The sequence below is a fragment of the Panthera tigris genome, chromosome B1 (assembly GCF_018350195.1).
Source record: "Panthera tigris isolate Pti1 chromosome B1, P.tigris_Pti1_mat1.1, whole genome shotgun sequence".
Taxonomy (NCBI): domain Eukaryota; kingdom Metazoa; phylum Chordata; class Mammalia; order Carnivora; family Felidae; genus Panthera; species Panthera tigris.
The window spans coordinates 131,164,666-131,192,381 of record NC_056663.1 but is presented as its reverse complement, the minus strand read 5'-3'; the positions used below and the strand labels follow the sequence as shown (position 1 = coordinate 131,192,381).

Genomic DNA, 27,716 nt, shown 5'->3' with positions numbered 1-27,716 from the left:
CTGTGTATGCTCGCTTTCCCATCAATGTCATTATTCAGGACAATGGTTCTCTTGCTGAATTCCAAAGTTTTATGGTCAAAAAATACATTCACAGGGTTTGGATGAGGCCTGCCATGGCTTGTTTAGTATCTGAAGCCCAGAATGATGAGTTAATTCCTAAAGGAAACAACACTGAACTTGTATCAAATTTTTTCAGTAAGCCACAACAGCTAAAAACAAGGATATCATAAAATTTTTGGATGGGATCTGTTTCTGAAAAAGGAACAGTTCAGCAAGCTGACCAGATCTAAGCTGTCCAGCTATAGAAACAGCAAGATGTCAGATGATACCTCTGACTTATTTGTGATGTTTTAAAGATGCAATAAAAGTTCTGTATTTTTAAAAAAAGAAGGCAGATTAGTATTAATTCTTCTTTGAAAGAAATCTGGTATTGAGGTTTTCGTTGTTGTTGGAAGTTATTTGATTACTGAGCCAATCTCCATTTTTGTTTGTTCAGGTTTTCTATTTCTTAATTCAGTTTTGATAGGCTGCATGTTCCTAGGAATTTATTCATTTCTTCTAGGGTATCCAATTTGTTCACGTATAGTTGGTCATAGTAGTCCCTTAGGATCCTTTTCATTTTTTTTTTAAATTTTTTTTTAACGTTCATTTATTTTTGAGACAGAGAGAGACAGAGCATGAAGGGGGAAGGGGCAGAGAGAGAAGGAGACACAGAATCAGAAGCAGGCTCCAGGCTCTGAGCCATCAGCCCAGAGACCGACGCGGGGCTTGAACTCACGGACCGCGAGATTGTGACCTGAGCCGAAGTCGGACGCTTAACCAACTGCGCCACCCAGGCGCCCCAGGATCCTTTTCATTTTTGAGGTAGCTATTGTAATCTCTCCTCTTTCCTTCTAATTTTGAGTCTTCTTTCTTCTTTGTTAGTAAGTCTAGTTAAGGGGTTATTAATTTTTTAAATCTCTTCACACAAAACTCAGTTTTTTTTAAAAAAATATTTTAACGTTCATTTATTTTTGAGAGACAGAGATACAGCACGTGTTGGGGAGGGGCAGAGAGAGAAAGGGAGACACAAATCCGAAGCAGGCTCCAGGCTCTGAGCTGTCAGCACAGAGCCTGATGTGGGGCTTGAACCCACGACTGCAAGATCATGACCTGAGCCGAAGTTGGACGCTTAACCGACTGAGCCACCCAGATGTCCCACAAAACTTAGTTTTATTGATTTTTCTATCATTTTCTGTTATTTCTGCTCTAATCTTTATTATTTCTTTTCTTCTGCTAATTTTGGGTTTACTGTGTTCTTTTCCCAGTTCCTTGAGTTATAAAGTTAGGATGTTTGAGAAATTTGTTTTTTATGTCAGCATTTATCACAATAAATTTCCCTCCTAGCATCTTAAATGTTCCTCCTTCCTTTTTGTAGCATCATATAAGTTTTGGTGTGTTGTGTTTTTGTTTTAATTTGTCTTAAGATGCTTTTTAAATTCCCTTCTGATATCCTTTGTGACCCAGTGTTGTTTAATAGTGTACTGTTTTGTTTTCAACTATTTGTGAATACTCCCATTTTCCTACTGTTATTGATTTCTAATTTCATTCAACTAAAGTTGAAAAAGATACCCAGGATGATTTCAATCTTCTTAAATTTGTTAACTTTTGTATTGTCATCTAAGATGTGATCTACCCAGGAGAATGTTCTGTGTGCACTTGAGAAGAATGTATATTCTTCTGTTGTTGGGTAGAAACTCCTGAACATGTCTGTAAGGTCTATTTGGTCTATAGCATTCTTCAAGTCAACTGTTCATTAATTCTTGTCTAGTATTCTGTTATTGAACGTGGGGTTGAAGTCTTCCCAGTATTATTGTATTGCTGTCAATTTCTCTCCAGATCTGTAAGTATTTGCTTGATGTATTTAGGTCTTCAAATGTTGGGTACACTTATATTTATAATTGTTAAATCTTCCCACAGAACTGACCATTTTATCATTATGATATGATCTTCTTTGCCATAGAGATTTTTTGACTTAAAGTTTATTTTTTTCCTGATATAAATATAGCCACCTGGTTTCTTTTGGATACCATTTTCAGGGAATACTTTTTTTCCAGTCTTACATTTTCAACCTCTGTGTGCCCTTAAATCTAAAGTGAGACTTGGGGCACCTGGGTGGCTCAGTTGGTTGAGCATCTGACTCCTGACTTCAGCTCAGGTAATGATCTCTCACCATCATGAGTTCAATCCCAGCATTGGGCTCTGTGCTGACAGTGCAGAGCCTGCTTGGGATTCTCTCTCTCCTTTCTCTCCCCCTCCTTCACTCGTTCACATGCATGCTCGCTCTCTAAAAATAAATAAACTTAAAAAAAAATAAAGTGAGACTCTTATGGAGAGCATATTGCTGGATATTGGTTTATTTTTTTTCAAGTTTTTATTTGAATTCCAGTTAGTTAACATATAGTGTAATATTAGTTTCAGGTATAGAATTTAGTGATTCATCACTTACATACAATATCCAGTGCTCATCGCAACAAGTGCCCTCCTTAACACCCATCATCCATTTAGCCCATCCCCTCACCCACCTCCCCTTCAGCAACCCTGTTTGTTCTCTATAGTTAAGAGTCTGTTTATGATTTGCCTCTCCTTTTTTCCCACTAAGTTCATGTTTTGTTGCATAAATTCCACACGAGTGAAATTGTATGGTATTTGTCGTTTACTGACTTATTTCACCTAGCATAATACTCTCTAGTTCCATCCATGTCATTGCAAATGACAAGATTTCATTCTTTTTTATGGCTGAATAATATTCCATTGCATATATATACACCACATCTTCTTTATTGACTGATAAATGGATGTTGGTTTTTAAAAATCCATTCAGCCACGCTATTCCTTCTGGAGAGTTTAACCCATTTATATTTAAAGTAATTATTGATAGGTGAGGACTTATTGTGATTTTGCTCATTGTTTTGTTTTGCATTTGTTTTGTTCTGTTTTTCCACTCTTTCATTTGTTATTTAATTTTTTTTGAAATGGTTTGCTTTGGTTCTTTTCTCATCTTCTGTGGAACTATTATAGGGTTACATTTTTTCATTGTGGTTATCTTGAAGTTGCCTAAAATATTTTTGCAGCTATAATAATCTATTTTATATTGATAACCATTTAACTTTAGTCACATAATTCCACACTTTTACCATCCTGACATACTTCGCTTTCTTGTGGTCAGAATTTGGTTCTTTTTAAATTGTGTGTCCATTAATAAATTTTTATTTTTTAATTTTTAGGATTAAAAGTAATTTACACATCACTATTATAATGTAACATTATTCTGCATTTGTCTATATTTTTACTTTTAGGGGCACCTGGGTGGCTCAGTCAGTTAAGCATCGACTTCAGCTCAAGTCATGATCTTACGGTTTGTGAGTTCGAGCCCTGTGTCGGGCTCTGTGCTGACAGCTGGGAGCCTGGAGCCTGCTTCAGATTCTGTTTCTCTCTCTCTCTCTTTCTCCCCCTCCCCTGCTCGTGCTCTCTCTCCTTCTCTCTCTCTCAAAAATAAACATTAAAAAATGTTTCATATATTTACTTTTACAGTGAGATTTATGCTTCTGCCTGTTGTACACCATACTTTTATTTCAGTTTGAAGATCTCTTTTTAGCATTTCTTTCAATGTAGGTCTGGTGGTGACAAACTTCCTCAGTTTTTGTTTATCTGGCTCAGTTTTTGTTTTGTTCCCTTGGTTTGTTATTTATTCTTAAGGGATAATTTTTCCAGCTATAGTATTTTTTTTTTGTTTTTTTTTTTTCTTTTAGTGCTTTGAATATGTCAGTCTACCCTTTCCTTGCCTGTAAGGTTTATTCTGAGAAATCCACTAGTAAACTTATAGGGGGTGGAGGGCTATATGTGATGAGTCGTTTTTCTCTACTTTCAAATTCTTTGTCCTTTATTTTTGACAGTTTGATTACAATGTGTCTCAGTATAGGTTTCTTTGGGTTGATCCCATTTGAAGTCCTTTGAACTTCATAAATCTGAATGCCCATTTCTCTCAAATTTGGAAACTTTCCAGCCTTTTTTTTTTAAAAATAGGCTTTCTACCCCCTTTTTTTTTCACTCTTCTCTGGGACTTCTGTAATACACATATTGATTTACTTAATGTCTCATAAATCCTGTAGGCTCTCTTCATTCTTTTTCATTCTTTTTAATCTTGTGACTGGCTAATTTCAGATGACCTATATTTGAGTGTGCTGATTCTTTCTTCTGCTGGACTGAGTCTGCTGCTGAAGCTCCCTACTGCATTTTTTCATTTCACTCATTGTATTCTTTTGCTCCAGAATTTGAGTGGTAATTTTTATGATTTCTCTTTGTTGAACTTAATTTGTTCATGTATTGTTTTCTCGATTTCATTGAGTTATTTATCTGCATTCTCTTGTAGTTTGCTGAGCTTCTTTAAAACAATTATTTTGAATTGTCAGGCATTTCACAGATCTCCATTTCTTTGGGGGTCAGCTCCTGGGAATTTTCTGTGTTCCTTTGCTGCTGTCATGTTTCCTTGATTTTCCATGTTATTTATTTTCATATGTTGGTGTCTTCACTCAGCTGTTGTAAGCAACAGCAGAGACTATAGGGGTCCTCAAGACTGTGGTTGTTCATAGTGACAGTGAGGGCTGCTGGGGTCCTTTTGTTCTTTTTTACATCCACAGAGGGAAATCAAAGCCAAGAGGATCCTTGTTGGTAAAAAATGTGCTTTGGCCTGTAGAATAATCTGATGCAGGTAAAATGCTTTTGTCTACACTTATCTATGTGACCATTCTTGGTTTTTGAGCTCCATTTAGTTGCTAGGTCTTCTTCATTGTACTCTGAAGCTTTCCCAGAGCTACTTTCATCCATTAGTGGTTGTCAGGTCATTGATTTTGTGGGTGAACCAGGGCTGGGCCTCCTATACTGCCTTCTTGCTTATGTGCTCAGCTTTTGCTTTGTGTTCTGTGAAATACCCCATGTACTTCCAAACAAGTACTTTACTTTTCCTTTGTTTTTTAGTCTTATTTTAGCCACATTTCCTTTTTTATTGTTTGCAACCAAAGTACTTTAAGTTATGCAAATATTTACTACGGTGTCACTTATAGTGTCGTCACTCAGTAGAAAAATGTGTAATAAAATCTTGCAATAATGATGATGATAATCAAAATAGAATACTGGTTATCACTTACATAGTACTTACTATAGGCATGGCATTTTTCTAAGTGATTATATATTTATTTATGTTATCTTCACAATAACCTCTCATAACCCTATGAGATATATACTTTTGCTATCTAAATTAAAAAATATATATTTATTTTTACAGAGAGAAAGAGCACATGCATGAGTTGGGGAGGAGCAGAGAGAGAATCCCAAGCAGACTCCGTGCTGTCAGCACAGAGTCTGATGTGGGGCTTGATCTCACAAACCTTGAGATCATGACCTGGGCCAAAATCGAGTCAGATGCCTAACCAACTGATCCACCTCAGTGCCCCTATCTAAATTCCTTATAATATAGAAATTGATGTATTGAATGTAAAAGTAGCTTGTCCATAGTCACACACCTAATAAGTGGCAGAGCTGGAATTTGAAACTAAGCAGTCTGTCTCCAAAGGACTGCTATTAACTGTATAAAAGAATTCTGGAAGAATCCTTCCTATTGATCGGATAAGGAAATGTTGAAAGTTAGGTAATCCTGAAAGTAAATTACAACAGGACGATTTAAAAATGATACATAGAGACCCCTGGGTAGCTCAGTTGGCTGAGCATCTGACTTTTTTTTTTTTTAACGTTTATTTATTTTTGAGAGAAAGAGAGCATGGGAGCAGGAAAGGGGCAGAGAGAGAGGGAGACACAGAATCTGAAGCAGGCTCCAGGCTCTGAGCTGTCAGCACAGAGCCTGATGTGGGGCCCAAACCCATGAACCGTGAGATCATGACCTGAGCCAAAGTCGGCCACTCAACCTACTGAGTCACCCAGGCACCCCATGAGCATCTGACTCTTGATTTCAGCCAGGTCATGATCCCAGGGTCATGGGATCAAGCCCCATGTCAAGCCTGCTTAAGATTCTCTTTCTTTCTCTGCCCCTCCCCACCATCTGGATGTATGTCCACTTTCTCTCAAAAAAAAAAAAAAAAAAAGGAAAGAAAAATTAAAATTTTAAAAATGATACATATAAATAATACTTTTTTTTTTTACTTGAAAACACCGAAATGTTCATTTATTTTCCAGTCTTTTGATGTGGGCATATTTTTGGGAATAGTCCAAGAGCTTGGAATTCCATACCTTTTTCCTTGTATAAACCACAATCATCATGTATCACCTATACAAAGTAAAAATGTAAACCTCTTAATCTTTATCAAGTCTTTCCAATGTATTCAACTTTCCTTTTGTAACAGAAATAATTCTTTGTGTACACCATACCATCTCCTCATTTCCTCTGTGTCCTCTCCTTAGGCACCAGGAAGACTACATTTCTAGTCTCTCTTACAGGTTGGGAGCAATATGACTGAATCTGCTCAATCGAATTTAAGAAGTGTTTTAAACCACTTCCAGGTGTAGTCAGAAACCTATCCCATATTCTAAACCTCTTCTTTTCCTGCTGAAGCAATTTTGGAGGAGGGTTTAGAAAAAATGGAGGAGGGCTGCTCAACTCACTGCACTATGAAGTGACTGAGAAATAACCTTGAATTATATTAATCCACTAAGATTTCAGAATCTCTTACAGAAGCTTGTATTAATTACTCTGAAACCATTTTCCTACAAATAGTTATAATGGCGTTAACATTGCATTTGTTTAATTAAATTATACAGGTACTATAAAGAATAAACTGGCATGAATAGTTTTGGGAAAAGACAAAACTTTTGATTAGCATAAAGTAAAACCAGTAATGAACAAGTATATGAGAGAATAGCTTATTAGCCACCAGCCTTCAGCGTTGCCATGGACAGCAGTCAGTAGGCTTTAAAAGCAAATGCAGAGAATTGATTAAACTGGCAAATCAGTTGGATAGAGTTCTGTTAAGCAAACTGTTATTGTGTACTCTAGAAATGTGAACCAGTACTAATTCCAAGAATAGTTACATGACTTTCCTAGTATAAATTTGAGTTAGCTTTTATTTAGGTGTACATGGTGCAATTCAATAGATGTTTTTGAGTAAATATAAGAAACTAGAGTAAGTGCTTTGGGAGACACAAGAATGTATGAGTTACTCTACAATTTTTAGAGAAAAAAATGAAGGATAAGTAAATAGGAGATCTTGTTCTAACCCTTGAAAAACCTATAATGCAATACAAGAGGAGGAAAGCAACTCACCCAATGCAAAATGCAAGACTTGTCCTAAAAGAAGGAGAAAGAAAGTGCCCTTAGACAATAGAGGAGATGGATATTAACTGCACCTGGAGATGAGAGGGGGCTTCATTGAGCGAGTAGAATTTGAGACGTCTTAGGTTGGACTCCCACCTACCCAATTGAGAGTAGGCACTACAACAAGGATTGAGGGCAAGTAGTTCATTTGAGTGGTTCAGCAGGGAAATGGGTGACAACGGATGGAAGAAAAGAGCTAATAAAGGTGTCATTACCAAGCTAGTAGAGCTTCTGCAGTAGTTCTGAGACTCCAACTTGGAAAGCTCTGGGAAACACTTTAAAACACACACAACAGAATGATTCCAACCAAGGAGTAAAAGGAGCTGGGAATATAAACCTCCTGTTCCTCAGTCATTAGTTAAGGGCTGCTCCTGGAGGTATATTCCTTTCTAGGCACTTGTGAGTCACAGAAATATAATTTCTATCTTCAACTGAAGAAAAGAGCAGAAATTTAGCACTAAAGCAAATTCAAGTAATCTTTTGAAAATCTGCAAATATGCAAGTGAATTTCCATTAACTGAGGGTCTCTACTTGCCAAATACACACAATATAATGATTTAAAATAGGCAACTTCTGAGATGTCAGATCCCAAATATTGTCATCTCACTGTAAGTCATTTAAAGGTTCTAGGGCACAATGTTTTCATAAGCAAAGCACTTTAGTCTGTCTTCTGTTAAATATTTTTCATAATAGGAAAGAAGGAATTTAACACCTGGCAGACATATCTCATCTATTCCAATGATTCCTGAGCTTTCTAGTGTTTATATGTGAACACTCTACAAAATGTCTGGGGAAAAGAAATTAACAGCAATATGAATTATAAACACGTGACTATGATCTAAAAGAGTCGCAGAACTACCCCAAACTAAACAGTAACTTGTAATTCTACTTTTATTACTTAATAACTTTTAATACTACTTTTATTACTTAATGCTTTACATTCATTGATAACCTAATCAGTTGCAGCTACTGGAAAGTGACTATTTGAATCATGCAAACAACATTCTATTATGCAATTTTATCTTTGTTTCTTAAACATCATTTACTATATTTTTTAGCCTTCAAATTCAGAACCAATATAAAAGGTACAGCTCACTGTCCAAAGAAAGGTCTCACCTGAATAAACCAGCAAATAAACTTTAAGTTATTGCTACCTCTGAGTTCCTAGGTGCTCAAAATGATAACATTTTGCTGAGTACTAGTCACTTTCACTATGTAAGTTCACCCACACATAAAGGTAACAGCCAAATTACAAAGCATTAGACAGCATAAACACCAAAACATTTTTTATTTCCTATTATGACTCCACTGCTTCCCAGTTTGGAGTATTCTTGAGGGGCTATAGAAGAGGTTAGGAGTAGTGAATGCATAAAGGACTAGAATCAGAACAGAAATCTTTCCTGACACCAAATTACTACAACACATACTGAATGAATAAATGTGTAAATATTCATGGCATTGATATTCCAACTTAAACTAAGATTTTGGTTATTTCCATATTTGGCCTATAATGAGTACTTTGAGTTTAAAACTCAACTCTGTCATTTACTACTCTTGATCCTGAATCATCTACTCTTTAGACTTCCTCACATTCAAAGCAGAATTAAGTTCATTTACTTCATGGGGCTACCGTGAGAAGTACATGAGATAATATGTATAGAAAATTTTGTATAATATCTGACATAAATATCTCCCTTTTGTCCCTCTGTTCCTGCACTGATTCTATGAGTTTGTTATAGACTAGAAGTTCCTTTAGGGACAGGGGCAGGTCTTGCTTATTTTCTGAGGAGGCTAACACTTAGAGTTTTGCACAGGGTAGGTAGGCATTTACTAAGAAAATAAGTGAACATTTGAAGTTAATTTGCTTAAACTGTAGCCCTAAATGAAAAATAAAGACACATGCAATTTTTTGAGCATGAAAAAGACGTGGGAAATAATTTCAGAAGTTTATGTAATCTATCAATTTATGTGACTTTTACTCTACAGGAACAAGACTGAACTTTGTAATCAAACTTGTCATACCACATTATTGATAAGTGAGTACTTCCCTCAAACTAATCACTATGAAAGGTTATTCTAATATTTTTCTTTTGCTTAAAAACATGTTTTTAGCTGTTTTGAGAGTTTGCTTATGAGTCACACAGGAAAATCAGCATAATTATTTGATAGCCATATTTCAATTTTAAACACAAAAATTAATATTTAATCATAACTCCCCAACTTAGTGACCTGCTGTTGTTCAAAAGGACTACTGATTATTTCCTGTTATCAAATGAAGCATTAAAGTACAAAGATTTCCCAGTCCAATGATGACAATGCCCAATACAACGCATGAATGACATATGTTCTGAAGTCAATTTCAAAAGAAATTCCCCAAGGTATAATGAGCAATAGTGACACTGCCTAATAAAGACAGTCTCAGAAGATGTTTATGTGGAATACAGTGATACTCATCCAGAACCTCTAGATGGATATTTAACAACATATTAATCACATTATTTTGTGTATTATATATGAGGCCCATTAGCCCTATTAAACACATACAAACGTAATTTATTCACAAAGCATGCAAATAATATGTATATACTAGGCAGACCAGGCTCGCCTCCTTCCCAACTACATCAGTATCTGCCATCCTCTTGGGTAAATTCAGGGCCAATAAGAACAAACCATCAGTGTGTTTATTCATCATCTTTAACCATCTCCTTTCCAATGACTTTCTCTTCTCCACTTCAGTCACTCATTCTCATGAATACAACCTAAATCTTGTCGCCACTCCAGACTGCTCCACCTCTAAAATTACTGATATAAACATCTATTCTCTGTTCACAGCTTACCACTCTTCTAGCCTGCTTGCTCCCATCTCAAATATTCTCTGGCCTAACTAAGGTCACAAGTACCTCCTGTTGTGTTATCCTTTCATATCCTAACTCACCTGTCAGCTCTTCTCACCACTTTCACTATCATTACCCTGGCCCAAGCCACCAGCATTTCTTAATCAGGCTATTGTGATAAACTCCCAATAGGTCTCTCTTCTTCTGTTTATTCCTTTCAATAGTCTGTTCTCTGCCTAGTAGTTCCAGTAATCCTTTTAATATATAAGTCACGTCAGGGCACTCTTTCGTTCACCACTGTCTAATAAAATACTGTCAGGGTAAAAGTCAAAGTCCTTACCATGACCTTTAAGAGCATCCATGATCTGGTCTCCTGATGCCTCTTTGACCTCATTTCTTTAACTTTCTCCCTAGCTCAGTGTCATTCAACCATACTAGCCTTATCAATTCTGCTTTAACAGACAAAATAGGTATACTCCCACCTCAAGGCTCTGTACTCCTCTTCTTCCTGTATGGAAAGCTGTTCTCTCAAGTGTCTTCATGGCTTGCTCCTTCCTGAAAGTTTCTGTTCAAATGTCCCAATGTCAATGAAGCATTTTGACCGCCCTATTTAAATGAGCAAATGCCATTCCTCTACTTTACCAGTATTAGTTCTCCTTCTCCTTCCTTTTGTTCCACAGAATCTATCACCATCTGACATACTAATTTCTTATTTATTTCCTTATTTATTGTATTTTCATTAGAATATGAGCTTCATAAAGGCAGAGACTTGTCTATTGCTCACTATTGCCTAGAATAATGCTTTGCACATAGCAGGCACTCAGTAATTATTTAGATTTAATAAATTCAGCTTAGATTACATGGTGCATTACCTAAACCATATTTAAGCCACCAAATTTTGTGTATGTAAATATGTGGGTGATTAAGATAAGTCTTGAATATGAGGGAAAAACTCTTAAGTCTTGGATTTAGATCCTCCTATGAAGACAGACTACAGAATTACTCTGAAGCTAAAGATATTAAACTACAGCTGTTAGAGGTCTACTTGAAAGATAAGTTTCTCCTAACCTAGTTATTTAGAAATGCAGATTTGATCTTCCAGTTTGGCAAAATAAAGGCATTTCTATTATGCTCCTTCCTTGAAACCTACCAAAACCAAAAACAGTGAAAAAGAGAAAAGAAAGCTGCACCTTAAGAAAGAAATGGCCATAACTATAAAGAACCAACTGTGAACATGACTTGCCAAATTCAGCAAAATGTGGATGAAAATGCCAAGAGCCAACATATATATTCTGAGACCTCCAATAGACAACAGTTTTCTCCAAATGTCACAGTCCTAAGAGGTCTATCCAAAATTCCTTTGATTGAAGTAGCTAGATTGGACATGCCCATACCATTGCAGAATCTGGAAAAACCTTATAGGGACCTTAGTTCACTCCCAGAATGAGAGAGAGAGAGAGAGAGAGAGAGAGAGAGAGAGAGAGAGAGAGAGAGAGAGAGAGAGAGAGAGAGAGAGAGAAAGTTGAAGAACTGTCCTATAGATAAACCTTTTTCCTCATTTTGCCTTGGCTCTGGAGAGGCTTGTCTACAAGTGTGGTTGATGGATGTGTTGTACAAGCCATGATCAATTTTGTGGCACTGACCAGAGTCAGTTGAGTAGAAATAGATATTAAGCTACTCCCCTGAGAGCTTATTACAAACAGGCTGCGCTGAAGAATGACACCAACTTCCTGCTTGCACCAAAGAGATAAAGGAAAAATCTAAAGTGCAACTTAAAATAAGTCCATCTTGTTCTTAAAACCTCTCATTATTCTCCCATTCCTGTGAGTGTTAACTCCACAGTTAAACTGCATACTAGTTCACTCGACTATGTAGCTCTTGTGCTACTTCCTATGGCCTGGCCAGAAACGTCTGCTCACCATTACACAAAGAATACATGACTTAAAGCATATCCTTCTGCCTGGAAGATTCTCTGCTTGCTTCCCTGTTCACGTCCTCTTCCCAGCAACTAATGGAAATCCCATTTTTCACAGAGCCACTTCAAAACTCTACTCTTCCATAAACTACTACTTTTAAAAAATAATTCATTTTCAGGGCACCTGGGTGGCTCAGACAGTGGAGCATCTGACTCTGGGTTTTGGCTAAAGTCTTGATCTCACAGTTTATGAATGCAAGCCCCACACTGGGTTCTATGCTGATGGTGCAGAGCCTGCTTGGGATTCTCTCTCTCTCTCTCTCTCTCTCTCTCTCTCTCTCTCTCTCTCAAAAATAAACATTAAAAAAATTCATTTTCAAAAAACATACCTGACTACACATATTAAATACCAAAATCACTTTTCTGTCCATTGAAGGGACAATCATATTCAATTCTTACTTTTCCAGATACAAGAGGATACTTAATATTACCATAATTAAACAAAAAACCCCTAAAATAGTGAATAGCAAGAAATGTCTAGAGGCAGTAATTCTTTTGTCATGAGTAACACATCTGATTGTCAACTTTATTTTTTTTGCTTTTGACTCTGTTTTCCTTCCATTATCAAGCTTGATTCTCTTTAGGGTAAAGAGAAGTAAGGAAATATAAAGGTGATGTAAACCTAACAATTTATTTTCAAGCTAAAAGTTATTGAAAACGTGCTATTTTTATTTCATTTAATCCTAAGAAAAACCAGTCAAAATTAGTGACTGCTGTCCTATTTTATAGATGAGGAAACTAAGGTTGAAGGAAAGACTGAATAATTTGCCCAAAGTCACACAAACTGGAAATTTTAACCCATTCTATCTTATTCTAGACTGGAGTTTTTAACTCTGTGCCCTAAGCTTATTGATAAATCTATCTACTGAAGTATCCTTGACTGGATCATTTCAAAGTAAGCCAAGGTCTTCAGCAATTACACTCTTTATAGTATCACTTGACCCCTCCCCTTCAACTTAATACTTTGCATTTCTATCCTATTTAACTGGTTTTGAAAATACTTTCCTAAGCATTAATGGTTTGAATCTCACAATAGAAGCTATAGATTTTTTTTTGCCATTTAAGATGGCAGAGATACTATAAATTACCCAGTCATATTGCTGAGTAGCCAGGTTATAAATACACACCCTCTTATTCTAATATCAGAGTGCTCTTTCCAGAACTGTTAAAAACTTTTAAAAGTATCTAGAGTACCTTTTCTCAAGATAGGACAGTCATGAAGTACTCAGTGAACTATCATGTTTTCAATTTTATTCAATTATTTTGAAAATAACTTAATATTACTTTCATATTATGTACAAATTGTGACCAGAGACATTATTTTCAGTAAAATGAATAGAGTCCATCTACTGAATGCAAGGAATTTTCAATGCCAGGCATTAAGCTCAATAGCTTGAAAACATGAGACCTGAAATGACATTGTTTCTACAATCACGTCAAAGACTTCTTAGTATATCAAATGTATGGGAAGGAGTGGTGGGAAGGAAGTGTGAATAAGCAGGGTGGGCTCAAATCATGAAAACTCCTGTTTGTTTTGCTAAGACTTAGATTTTATACTATAGGGATGGGTAAAGAAAACCCACTGAAGAATTCTGATACGGGATTGACCATGTTTGTATTTGCATGATAAAAAAGTAGCTCAGGCAGAAGAGGGAAGATGGGGTCACAGGACAGACTAGACTCAGGGAAAACAAGAAGACTGTTGTAACAGTCTCCCAAGGATCACTCAGACTGCAAATCTGGCTGATTATTAAAATTGCCAATGAAGCCTTTTAGAATGCAGGTTTTGAGGCCCCAGTATGAGTTTCTGACTCTAGGTTTGGGTAGCCAGGTGATTGTGATAATGAGCCAAGTGTAGAATACCCTTGCCTGGATGAGAGGCTATGAGGAAGTAGTAGTGAGCAGGGAGATACTGAAGAATTAACAGGTTTTAGTGATTGCTGGACATCGACCTGGAGCAGTTGTGTGGGTGGACGAAACCATTCATTAAGACAAGTGGAGCATTAGATCTTCAAGGACAAGAAAAGATGATCAGACAATCCATGGGACATGCAAGTGACCACTAGGCCCTAGTGACCACTAGGCAGTTAGATATTTATGTGTGGTTTGCCAAGCACAGCTGTGCATTAAAGACTGAAGGATGACCTTAGGAAATAATAATGTTTAATTCTGACTGAGAATGAAGAGTCCTCAAAGGAGACTGAAGAAAGGTCAGGGAAAAAAGAAGCAGACAAGAACCATTTAATATTCACTCAAATATTTAAAAGAGAAAATTTGATTTGGGGACAGTGTGACAGCTTGAAATTCCAAGTAAAGGCATCTTAATGACATATTGTGAGCAAAAGAGTGGGAGACAGATCAATGACAGCAAAGGGTTTATTTACTTAAGGCAGGAATATAGTATGATCAGGCTTTTATAAATTTTAGTTTTTTATTTTAGGGAGAGAGCACATGAGCAGGGGAGGGGGCAGAGGAAGAGAGAAAGAGAATCGTAAGTAGGCTCCATGCTCAGTGCAGAGCCTAACCACACAACCCTGGGATCACAATGGGAGCTGAAATCAAGAGTCCGAAGCTCAATCAATGGAGCCACCCACGCGCCCCTGATCAGGCTTGCTTTTTAGCCACACAACTCTATCACTGGTAGGAAGGAGCTGGGAGGGGAGTGAGCCTGGAAGCAGGATAACAGTTTGAAACTGGGTGCCTGTGATAAGGTCCTATCTAAAGCAATTGTAATGGGTAGACAAGAGACACCCATTCCAAGAGACAGAAGATAGTATCTGAGTCCCTATGGGACTGGTAAAGACTAGAGGAGTTAAGGATAAACTAAGGATTCTAGTCTGGCAGGCTGGAGGCTGGGAAACTAGGGTTGGAGGGGATAAAACACAAAGTTTTGGGTGTGAGGCACCAGCATGGCATTTTCTAGATAGTGGGAAATACAGCTTTACTGCTGTTCTGACAGGACAGGCTTGAGTGATGGTTTCAAGGTCATCAGCAGTATGGTACCTAGAGTAAAAGACAGTTATTCAGGAGAATATGTACTTAATGAGTGTAAATGAGTCACAGTGGTGACTGTCAGGAGGGTCAGAATGTAGTACTCAGAATCAGATAGAATACTGCAGATACTGCCAGACCTACACCAAGAGCAGTGAGAACTACATTCTTTGTTCTGCATACTATTGGTCCATTCAGTGAATGAATCTTTGGTATTTTGGAACAATTACATCACACTGATATTTTGTACTGTGCTGAAAAATTAACTAACATCTGTGGATGATTTTCAAATTTAACGATTATTAATTTTGGTCTCCTCTGGGCTATATTTGTACAAATCATTTTACAAACCTAAGTACAGCACTTTCCAATTATAGCGATTGTATCAGGTATGATGCGTTTGGTGCAAGAAACAGAATGCTCTGCTAAAAGTAGTTTATATTTTAAGGACCTTTATTTCCCTCATGTAACTCAAAGTCCAGAGGTAGGCATGTTTGGGGCTGGTTCAGCACATCAGCAAGGATGAGGGATCTAGCCTCTTTCCTCCTTGGGCTGCTCACTTCAGTGTGCCAGTGATACAAAGGGCAAAGATGATGGCAACAGCTCCAAGCATCATACCTTCAGATGATAACATCTGAAAGCAGGATGAAAGAGATGGGCATCTTACTCAAAGGCCTGCTACCTTCTGTTCTTTGTAATTAAAAATTAAAAAAATAATTTACATTAATTAAAATGGATAAACCTTAAGTGTACAGTTGAATGAGTTTTGACAAATGCTTACACCCATATAACCCACATCCCTAACGAGATACAGAAAATTTTCATCACCCCTGGAGAGTACCCTTGGGCATTTTCCTAGTCAATCACAACCACCAGGGCTACTATACCCAGAGGAAAACCACAGCTCTGGTCTCTCCATTCTTTTTTTCTTTAGTTTATTTATTTTTGAGAGAGAGAAAGTACAAGTGAGGAAGAAGCAGAGAGAGAGGGAAAGAGAAAGAATATCAAGCAGGCTTTCACACTGTCAGCATAGAGCCTGATGAGGGGCTCTACTCATGAACCAGGAGATCATGACCTGAGCTGAAGTCAACCCTGACCTAAAGTCGGACCCTTACCCAACTGAGCCATCCAGGTGCTCCTTCAATCATTCTTTTTAATCAAGGATGACAATCTTTCCCAGAGGCCTTCTGCCCCCAATACACTTTGCCTTACATCTCCCTGGCCAGAACTGTCTCAATCTTCCTTTAAGTCATAACTAACTTAAATCTTAAAGCTAAAGAGGATGGTAGTAAAAACCATTGTGACTCATTCACGGAACCCTTGGAACTGTGGGAGAGGCCCATGTGACCTGAGCACATTGCTGCAGGCCCAAATAAAATGCTCATTTGTTTGAAGCAAGAAAGAAGAGGGAAATGGTACTACACACACACACACACACACACACACACACACACACACACACACGCACACACAGACATGCACACACAGACACGCACACATCATTCTGTTAGTCTACATACCCAGCCATCCAATATCTGAGCTATTTTTCCAGCTTTATTTTACTTGCAAATGTGCTAAGTATGTACTCATTTAAGTCAATGATTAAAATGCTGAAAATAACACAAACAAATGTAGAGACCTGTCCTAAGTTAACACCAGTCCAAATTCAAAGTCCTTCATCCTGGTCCCATTGCAACCAAACTTACATTTGTCTTGGCCCCAAATCTCCCTAAAGCCCACAAGGATATTGTGAACTTCATTCAATCTTTTATGACTCTGTTCCCCACAATGGGGTACACAGAGGTATGTCGGTGGATACATTTAGTACTTCTTCCCCTTAAAAGCCCATTTCTATACCTTAGTAGTTTCCATGAGCCTAAGCTTATTCTCAGCTCACTTTATGTGTCTGTCATTCATGCATACTTATTACTACTTTTGTGCCGGTCTCTTCTTCTACCTATCCTTCTAAAAGCTGAGCTCATGAGAATGACCAGAATAAGAACTTGTTTCTTTTAGTTACCTTCCAGTTTTCCAATTGTTTAGTACGTTGATGATTTCATTGTCAGCCTCCCATTTCCTTTCTAATCCAGTATGCTTTTGGTTTGTATCTAATATGTCCCTGATTTTAGGAATTAAAAAACTGCTTCCTAAACAATGTCCAAGTTTAGATAACTGATTATAGCTAGCATGTTCTTTATTTTTATGGACCCTAAAATGGCACTGGCATATTCCATTAAAATAATTTCTGCAACTTACATTTCGTCCTTACTGGCTGTAACTAGATTCAGAACATCATATTCCCTTGTAGCATAAGCTACCATCTGAGATGAGACTATAAGCAAGATCAGTAAAGAATGCACCAACTATTTTGCTTTAGCAGAGTGATGCTTCCACGGTATAGAAATGCAGTTTTCAAACATGATCTTTATCTGCCTCTAGGCCAGATCTGAAACTTGCATTAGGGGAGTAGCAGTCATATTCTTTATCTACCTAAGATACCTGTATTTGACTCCCACAGTACTACCAGTTTGTGTGTCTTATTATCTTGTACTCTCATACTAAGTTCTCCACTAGACTTAAATCTAGTAGCTCAATGAGTTCTAGAAAGGGACTCCTTCTATATATTTAAACAGGTGTTGTTTTACTTACACAGCATATAACCTCTTCTTGGCATATTCCAGTGAATGAAAATAAATATATAAATATATATATATATATATATATATATATATATATATATATATATATATATATATCAGCAAGTTTGTCTTGCCTAGGAGATCATATTTTTCTGTTATATTTTAGGCTTATCTGATTATCTTACAAGCTCTAGTTAAAAAGTACAAGTGCTAAAAAGTGTTAATCAGAGATACAGCTGTAGCAAAGTCAATAACTTTTTAATACTTTAAAAAGAGACCTTTGCAAAGTACTCTAGGAGACAGAGGAAGAAATTTAGGATGTATTTTTTTTCTATTTAAAAGAGAATTTATTTTAATTTTTTGGTAGCAAGACAGTGTATCTTCTTTCCGTATTTTCTCTGGTGAATCACGGACATATTTTCTCAGCTACTGTGTTGCCTCCAACTTACATTATTATTGTATCTCATCATTTTATCTATGTATTATTGTTCCCTTCTTTCAAAGTTTAAAGTTCTCTTTATCAGTTTGGCAAGATTCCAGATAGACGCATTCCTCTCAGATGTACTATAGTCCTTACAAGGAGTCTGGATAAGAAAACCTAGTTTTTGGTTTTCTTTTGCTTTTTTGGTAGAGTGCTACTTGATACTCATTACCTTTTATTTCTTCTTCAAAGTCATGTTCTCAACTGGAAGAAGGGATGAAAATACCTCTTCAATGACCAAAACAAGTGTCTTGGGTTTTATCAGTCATTGCCATGTAAATCAACAAGTATAATGCAGTCTGTAAAGGTGATAAGTCTCAGGAAATCTCCTAAGGGAACCTCCCATATCCATTCCATCATGATTTGCCTCAATATAAGTGAGAAAGAAATATGATCCCTCCCCTGGAGGATTTGGCTTGGTTTATTGTCGGACTTTCTTTAGAGACCTACTTACATTTCCCTAATGTGTAAAGGATAGGTTATAAATTATCGGCCAATGTATAAAAAGATGGAGATAGTATTGTTAAGGATTCCTTTACAGCTTATAAAAATACTTTCCTTTACTGATGATAGTTGCCAGGGGATACATATGTGGGACTTAAAATCTGAAGGTGAACTTGAAAGTGTGCCAGACACAAGGGAAATAAAAAGACAGTAACATTATCTTCAGGAATTTGCCATCTACTCAGTAAGCTAGCACTCCTAACACAGCTATAAGCACATATCTCTGCTGTAACACCAGGCTTCCATAAAAATCAACCAGAGCACTGGGCCTACATAAGTGATTTTGAGATGACTTTACAGCGGCAGGGAAACATGAATTCACAATTATTCTCCAATCTTAGAAGAATATAGATCAGTTAAATACTTGACACAGAGATTATTTTCATAAACAAAATTCAATAAACACAGGAATAATAATCTAAGTTATACCCATGACATTTTTATGACAAAGAATGATCTATATAAAATGTCTTCCATTCAAAATATAAGCAATACTGAAGATTATATACCAAAGTTACTTACTTTTACTATGATAATCCTAGCCATGTTTTCACATCTCTGGTTATCATTTCCTGTATACTCTACTTCAAACAAGGTATCATAATTTTCTAGTAATTTAGCCATTATCTTGTTGCAGATGTCTTGTTCTTTCATGCCTTCAAGCCCAGGTGGCACCCTAGAAATAAGGAGAAAAAATGAGAGGACTTACTTTGTAAAAACAAAAATGCCAGTACAGTTGACTCAGGCATATATTTTAACATCTCCTGTATGATTGATCAGCCTTCTTAGAAGGACACATGGGATTTTCAACAAGCTATATGGTGACATGTATGATGTTGATGGGACAACTGGCAAATTCCCAAGATCTGCATCAGTAGCTTGTGCTGGCTGAATAAGAAAAGTACATGTTGTTTAGGAAGAAGGTACAGGTTAACATAGGTGCCATAATTGTGTATATTAGAAATTGCTACACATAAGGTAACATTTATATATAACAAATATATAATATTCACATATAACATTTATATATAATGATATAATATTTGTATAAATATATCATTTATAAAATGATAAAGAAATGTTATCAGAAAAAATATTTTATCATGACAGAAATTGCTACAGAAATAATAGCAACACAAAAAGATTGCTTAGATAATGCACAAAAGTACATAAAAATACGAATACTTCTGGAAAAAATACTGATACTATTGAGGCTGAGTGATGGGTATATGGAAAATGTGTTATACTACATACTATTCCCTCTTCTTTTGGGTATGTTTAAAAATTTCCATAATTAAAAAAATGTGAAAAAGATCTTCTGAATGCAGAAGACAGAATAAGGTAGCAAGACAAGGTACAGATTATGAATATCTCTTTAGTAACAGGGACAAATGACAGGGTTAGTAGTTAGAATCGATAAGAAAGTAAACTGAAAAAAAGAAAAGACAAAGGACAGGAGTTGAAAAACTCATAGAAGAAAACCGGACATCAATAATCTTATGCAAAGATACTTAATCTCATTTAATAACCAGTGAAATGCATTTAAAAAGCAACACTGAGACATCAATACCCATTTATATTAGTTTTCAGTGGCTTCTGTTACAAATTATCATACAATGTTGCTTAAAACGACAGAAATTTATTCTTTCATAGTTCTGGAGGCCAGCAGACTGCAATCAGTATCATTGGGCAGAAAGTAAACTACCAGCAGTGACACACTAGCTGGTAGCATTCCTTGCCTGTGATTTCAATCTTCAATCAAGGTCAGCATCTTAAAATTCTCTCTGTTTCATCTTCATATGGCCTTCTCTGTGTGTTGAGTCCAGAAACAAACCCACACTTTTATGGTCAATTAATCTATGATAAAGGAGCCAAGAATATAAATGGGGAAAGGATAGTTTCCTTTAATAAATGATATTGGGAAAACTGAACAGCCATATGCAAAACAACGAAACTTGACCACTACCTCATACCATGCACAAAATCAACTTAAAATGGATTAAAGATCTGAACATAAGACTTGAAACCATAAAACTCTTATAATTTATATTTTGTAAACTGTAAACATGTGCTGCTTTTCATTAAAAATGATGGATGATTCAGAGAGCAGAACCAAAACCAAAACCAAAACAAAACTAAAAAACAATAGGGTGAGGTTGAAAACCATGGAGAAATATTTCCAGGACTTGAAACCTAGTCAAGAGATTCCCAGCATTAGATTAGATCCTGATATTAGAACTGCCATTGAGTCAAGCAGAAAGTAAAAGAAAAAAAAAATTAAACTACATAAAAACAAATGAAAACAAAAACACAATTGTTCAAAAGCTTTGGGATACAGCAAAAGTGGTTCTAAGAGGGAAGTTTATAGAAATACAGGCCTACTTCAACAAGCAAAAAAAATCTCAAACAGCCTAACATACCCATACATGCTAGAAAAAGAACAAACAAAACGTAAAACCAGCAGAAGGAAAAAAAAATAATAAAGATTATAGGAGAAATAAGTGATATAGAAACTAAAAAAAGAATAGATCAATAAAACCAGGAGTTGGTTCTTTGAAAAAAAAAAAACATTAAAATTGATAAACCTCTAGCCAGACTTATCAAGAATAAAAGAGAAAGGACCCAAATAAATAAAAGCACAAATGAGAGAGGCTAAACAACCAACACTCCAGAAAGGCAAAGGATTATAAGAGAATATTATGAAAACCTATATGTCAACAAATTGGACAACCTAAAAGAAATGGGTAAATTCCTAGAAACATATAATCTCCCAAAAATGAAGAAGAAAAGAAAATTTGAACAGACCTATTATTACCAGAAAAGAAATTAAATCAGTAATCAAAAAACTCCCAACAAACAAAAGTCCAGGACCAGATGGCCTTACAGGCAAAATCTACCAAATATTTGTAGAGTTAATACCTATTCTTCTTAAACTATTACAAAGAATAGAAAAGGAAGGTAAACTTCCAAATTCATTCTATGAGGCCAGTATAACCCTGATACTCAGGCCAGACAAATATACCACACACACACACACACACACACACACACACACACACACACACACACACAAAGAGTACAGGCCAATATCCCTCATGAACATAAAAGCAAAAATCCTCAACAAAATACTAGCAAAAAGAACCCAACAACAATTTAAAAAAATCATTCACCACAATATAGTGGGATTATTTCTGGGTTGCAAGGGTTATTCAATATTCTCAAATCTATCAATGTGATACATCACATCAATAAGAGGATAAGAACCATATGATCATTTCAGTAGATGCAATGTAAAAGCACTTGACAAAGTACAGTATTCATTCATGATAAAAAAAAAAAAACCCAACGAAGTAGATTTAGAGGGAACATACCTCAAAATGATAAAGGCCATATATGAAAAACCCATGACACTTCTGAGTGGGGTATCAGCCTGGCTCAGTCAGTAGAAAGAGAGTATGACTCTTGATTTCAGGGTCTTGGGTTGAGAGAGAAAGAGAGAGAAAGAGAGAGAAAGAGAGAGAGAGAGAGAGAGAGAGAGAGAGAGAAAGAGAGAGAGAGAGAGAGACAGAGAGAGACAGAGACTTCTGAAAAACCCAGAGCAAATATCATCTTCAATGTGGAAAAAGTGAGAGCCTTTCCCCTAAGGTCAGGAACAAGATCAGGATGTCCAATTTCACTACTTTTATTTTACATAATACTAGAAGTCCTAGTCACAGCAATCAGACAACAAAAAGAAATAAAAGGCATCCAAACTGGTAAAAAAGAAGTAAGACTTTCACTATTTGGAGATGACATGATACTATATAGAGAAAACCTGAAAGACTCCAGCTGAAAAACTGCTAGAACTGAAACACAAACTGTACATTCTCAGGATACAATATCAATGCACAGAAATCTGCCCCATTTCTATACACCACCTATAATGAAGCAGCAGAAAGAGAAATTAGGAAAACAATCCCAATTACAATTGCACCCAAAATAAGATACCTCGGAATAAACCTAACCAGAAAGGTGAAAGAACTGTACTCCAGAAACTGATAAAACACTGATGAAAGAAATTGAAGATGACACCAAGAAATGGAAAGATGTTCCATGCTCATGGATTGGAAGAACAAATATTGTTAAAATGCCTATAATACCCAAAGCAATCTACATTTTAAATACAATCTCTATCAAAATATCAATAGCATTTTTCACAGAACTACAACAAAGGATCAAAAATTTGTATGGAACCACAAAAGACCCCAAATAGCCAAAGCAATCTTGAAAAAGAAAAGCAAAGCTGGAGGCATCACAATTCCAGACTTCAAGGTACATTGCAAGTTCTATTACAAAGCTACAGTAATCAAAATAGTATGGTACTAGCACAAAAAATACACACATAGATCAATGGACCAGAACAGAAAACCCAGAAATGAACCCATGACTAAATGGTTAACCTTCAACAAAGCAATAAAGAATATCCAATGGGAAAAAGATGGACTCTTCAACAAATGGTGTTGGGAGAACTGGAGAAGAACATGCAAAAGAAATGAAACTGGACCACTGTCTTAAATCATGCACCAAAAAATCCTCAAAGTGGATTGAAGACCTAAATGTGAGACCTGAAACCATAAAAATCCTAGAAGAGAGCACAGGGTAATTTCTCTGACACTGGCTACAGGAATTTTTTTCTAGATAGGTCTCCCAAGACAAGGGAAACAAAAGCAAAAATAAACTATTGGGACTCATCAAATTAAAAGCTTCTGCACAGCAAAGGAAATAACTAAGAAAACTAAAAGGCAACCTGTGGAATGGGATAAGATACTTGCAAATGACATATCATTTGATAAGGGATTAGTATCCAAAATATTTAAAGAACTTATATAACTCAACACCCCCAAACCAAATATCCAGTTAAAAAATGGGCAGATGACATGAACAGATATTTCTCCAAAAAAGACATACAGATGGCCAAAGACACATGGAAAGATGCTAATCATCCCTTTTCATCAAGGAAATGCAAATCAGAACTACAGTGAGATATCACTTCACACCTGTGAAAATGGCTAAAATCAAAAACACAAGAAACAACAAGTGTTGGTGAGGATGTGGAGAAAAAGGAACCCTCTTGCACTGTTAGTGGGATTGCAAACTGGTACAGTCACTCTGGAAAACAGTACAGAGGTTCCATGTAAAGTGAAAAATAGAAGTATCCACGATCCAGCAATCACAGACCATCAAAATATATGAAGAAAAAATGAACGGAATATAAGGGAGAAATACACAGTTCTACAATAGTTCACTAGTTCAATACCCCAGTCACAACAATGGGTAGAAGGGACAGATAGAAGATAAGAAACAGAGGACTTAAAAAACAAACCAGCTACATCTAGCAGATGTATACAGAATATTTTACCTGACAACAACCAGAATAATCACTTTTCTCAAGTGTATATAAGACATTTTCCCGGATATACCATATATTAGGCCATGAATTAAATCTCAATACATTTATTCTTTTTCCATTTTTTATTTTTATTTATTTTTTCAATATATGAAGTTCATTGTCTAATTGGTTTCCATTCAACACCCAGTGCTCATCCCAAAAGGTGACCTCCTCAATACCCATCACCCACCCTCCCCGCCCTCCCACCCCCCATCAACCCTCAGTTTGTTCTCAGTTTTTAAGAGTCTCTTATGCTTTGGCTCTCTTCCACTCTAACCTCTTTTTTTTTTTTCCTTCCCCTCCCCCATGGGTTTCTGTTAAGTTTCTCAGGATCCACATAAGAGTGAAACCATATGGTATCTGTCTTTCTCTGTATGGCTTATTTCACTGAGCATAACACTCTCCACTTCGATCCATGTTGCTACAAAGGGCCATATTTCATTCTTTCTCATTGCCACGTAGTACTCCATTATGTATATAAACCACAATTTCTTTATCCATTCATCAGTTGACGGACATTTAGGCTCTTTCCATAATTTGGCTATTGTTGAGAGTGCTGCCATAAACATTGGTGTACAAATGCCCCTATGCATCAGTACTCCTGTATCCCTTGGGTAAATTCCTAGCAGTGCTATTGCTGGGTCATAGGGTAGGTCTATTTTTAATTTTTTGAGGAACCTCCACACTGTTTTCCAGAGTGGCTGCACCAATTTGCATTCCCACCAACAGTTCAAGAGGGTTCCCGTTTCTCCACATCATCTCCAGCATCTATAGTCTCCTGATTTGTTCATTTCGGCCACTCTGACTGGCGTGAGGTGATATCTGAGTGTGGTTTTGATTTGTATTTCCCTGATGAGGAGCGACATTGAGCATCTTTTCATGTGCCTGTTGGCCATCCAGATGTCTTCTTTAGAGAAGTGTCTATTCATGTTTTCTGCCCATTTTTTCACTGGGTTATTTGTTTTTTTAATGTGGAGTTTGGTGAGCTCTTTATAGATTTTGGATGCTAGCCCTTTCTGATATGTCATTTGCAAATATCTTTTCCCATTCCGTTGGTTGCCTTTTAGTTTTGTTGGTTGTTTCCTTTGCTGTGCAGAAGCTTTTTTATCTTCATAAGGTCCCAGTAGTTCATTTTTGCTTTTAATTGCCTTGCCTTTGGGGATGTGTCATGTAAGAAATTGCTACGGCTGAGGTCAGAGAGGTCTTTTCCTGCTTTCTCCTCTAGGGTTTTGATGGTTTCCTGTCTCACATTCAGGTCCTTTATCCATTTTGAGTTTATTTTTGTGAATGGTGTGAGAAAGTGGTCTAGTTTCAATCTTCTGCATGTTGCTGTCCCGTTCTCCAAGCACCATTTGTTAAAGAGACTGTCTTTTTTCCATTGGATATTCTTTCCTGCTTTGTCAAAGATGAGTTGGCCATACGTTTGTGGGTCTAGTTCTGGGGTTTCTATTCTATTCCATTGGTCTATGGTCTGTTTTTGTGCCAATACCATGCTGTCTTGATGATGACAGCTTTGTAGTAGAGGCTAAAGTCTGGGATTGTGATGCCTCCTGCTTTGGTCTTCTTCTTCAAAATTACTTTGGCTATTCGGGGCCTTTTGTGGTTCCATATGAATTTTAGGATTGCTTGTTCTAGTTTCGAGAAGAATGCTGGTGCAATTTTGATTGGGATTGCATTGAATGTGTAGATAGCTTTGGGTAGTATTGACATTGTGACAATTTATTCTTCCAATCCATGAACACGGAATGTTTTTCCATTTCTTTATATCTTCTTCAATTTCCTTCATAAGCTTTCTATAGTTTTCAGCATACAGATCTTTCACATCTTTGGTTAGGTTTATTCCTAGGCATTTTATGCTTCTTGGTGCAATTGTGAATGGGATCAGTGTCTTTATTTGTCTTTCTATTCCTTCATTATTAGTGTATAAGAATGCAACTGATTTCTGTACATTGATTTTGTATCCTGCAACTTTGCTAAATTCATGTATCAGTTCTAGCAGACTTTTGGTGGAGTCTATCGGGGTTTCCATGTATAATATTATGATATCTGCAAAAAGTGAAAGCTTAACTTCATCTTTGCCAATTTTGATGCCTTTGATTTCCTTTTGTTGTCTGATTGCTGATGCTAGAACTCCCAACACTATGTTAAACAACAGCGGTGAGAGTGGGCATCCCTGTCATGTTCCTGATCTCAGGGGGAAACCTCTCAGTTTTTTTCCATTGAGGATGATGTTAGCTGTGGGCTTTTCATAAATGGCTTTTATGATCTTTAAGTATGTTCCTTCTATCCCGACTTTCTCGAGGGTTTTTATTAAGAAACGTTGCTGAATTTTGTCAAAGGCCTTTTCTGCATCGATTGACAGGATCATATGGTACTTTTCTTTTATTAATGTGATGTATCATGTTGATTGATTTGCGAATGTTGAACCAGCCCTGCATCCCAGGAATGAATCCCACTTGATCATGGTGAATACTTCTTTTTATATGCTGTTGAATTCGATTTGCTAGTATCTTATTGAGAATTTTTGCATCCATATTCATCAGGGATATTGGCCTGTAGTTCTCTTTTTTACTGGGTCTCTGTCTGGTTTAGGAATCAAAGTAATACTGGCTTCATGGAATGAGTCTGGAAGTTTTCCTTCCCTTTCTATTTTTTGGAATAGCTTGAGAAGGATAGGTATTATCTCTGCTTTAAACGTCTGGTAGAACTCCCCTGGGAAGCCGTCTGGTCCTGGACTCTTATTTTTGATGACTGATTCAATTTCTTCGCTGGTTATGGGTCTGTTCAAGCTTTCTATTTCCTCCTGATTGAGTTTTGGAAGAGTGTGGGTGTTTAGGAATTTGTCCATTTCTTCCAGGTTGTCCACTTTGTTGGCATATAATTTTTCATAGTATTCCCTGATAATTGCTTGTATTTCTGAGGGATTGGTTGTAATAATTCCATTTTCATTCATGATTTTATCTATTTGGGTCATCTCCCTTTTCTTTTTGAGAAGCCTGGCTAAAGGTTTATCAATCTTGTTTATTTTTTCAAAAAACAAACTCTTGGTTTCGTTGATCTGCTCTACAGTTTTTTTAGATTCTATACTGTTTATTTCTGCTCTGATATTTATTATTTCTCTTCTTCTGCTGGGTTTGGGGTGTCTTTGCTGTTCTGCTTCTATTTCCTTTAGGTGTGCTGTTAGATTTTGTATTTGGGATTTTTCTGGTTTCTTGAGATAGGCCTGGATTGCAATGTAGTTTCCTCTCAGGACTGCCTTTGCTGCATCCCAAGCGTTTGGATTGTTGTATTTTCATTTTCATTTGTTTCCATATATTTTTAAATTTCTTCTCTAATTGCCTGGTTGACCCATTCATTGTTTAGTAGGGTGTTCTTTAACCTCCATGCTTTTGGAGGTTTTCCAGACTTTTTCCTGTGGTTGATTTCAAGCTTCATAGCATTGTGGTCTGAAAGTATGCATGGTATGATTTCAATTCTTGTATACTTATGAAGGGCTGTTTT

General features: G+C 36.6%; 1 protein-coding gene across 4 annotated transcripts in view; it reads right to left on the bottom strand.

Moving 5' to 3' along the window:
- The window catches only part of FAM13A (family with sequence similarity 13 member A), a 355,423-nt gene that overhangs the window by 184,942 nt on the left and 142,765 nt on the right, over positions 1–27,716 (bottom strand). For 2 of the 4 annotated variants that reach the window (XM_042984194.1, XM_042984193.1), the window contains exon 5: positions 19,310–19,463. In XM_042984194.1, coding sequence (XP_042840128.1) covers positions 19,310–19,463 — 154 coding nt within the window. Of the gene's footprint in view, positions 1–16,278; positions 16,377–19,309; positions 19,464–27,716 lie in introns of those variants that run through there. The other 2 variants (XM_042984195.1, XM_042984196.1) reach the window with 2 other exon arrangements.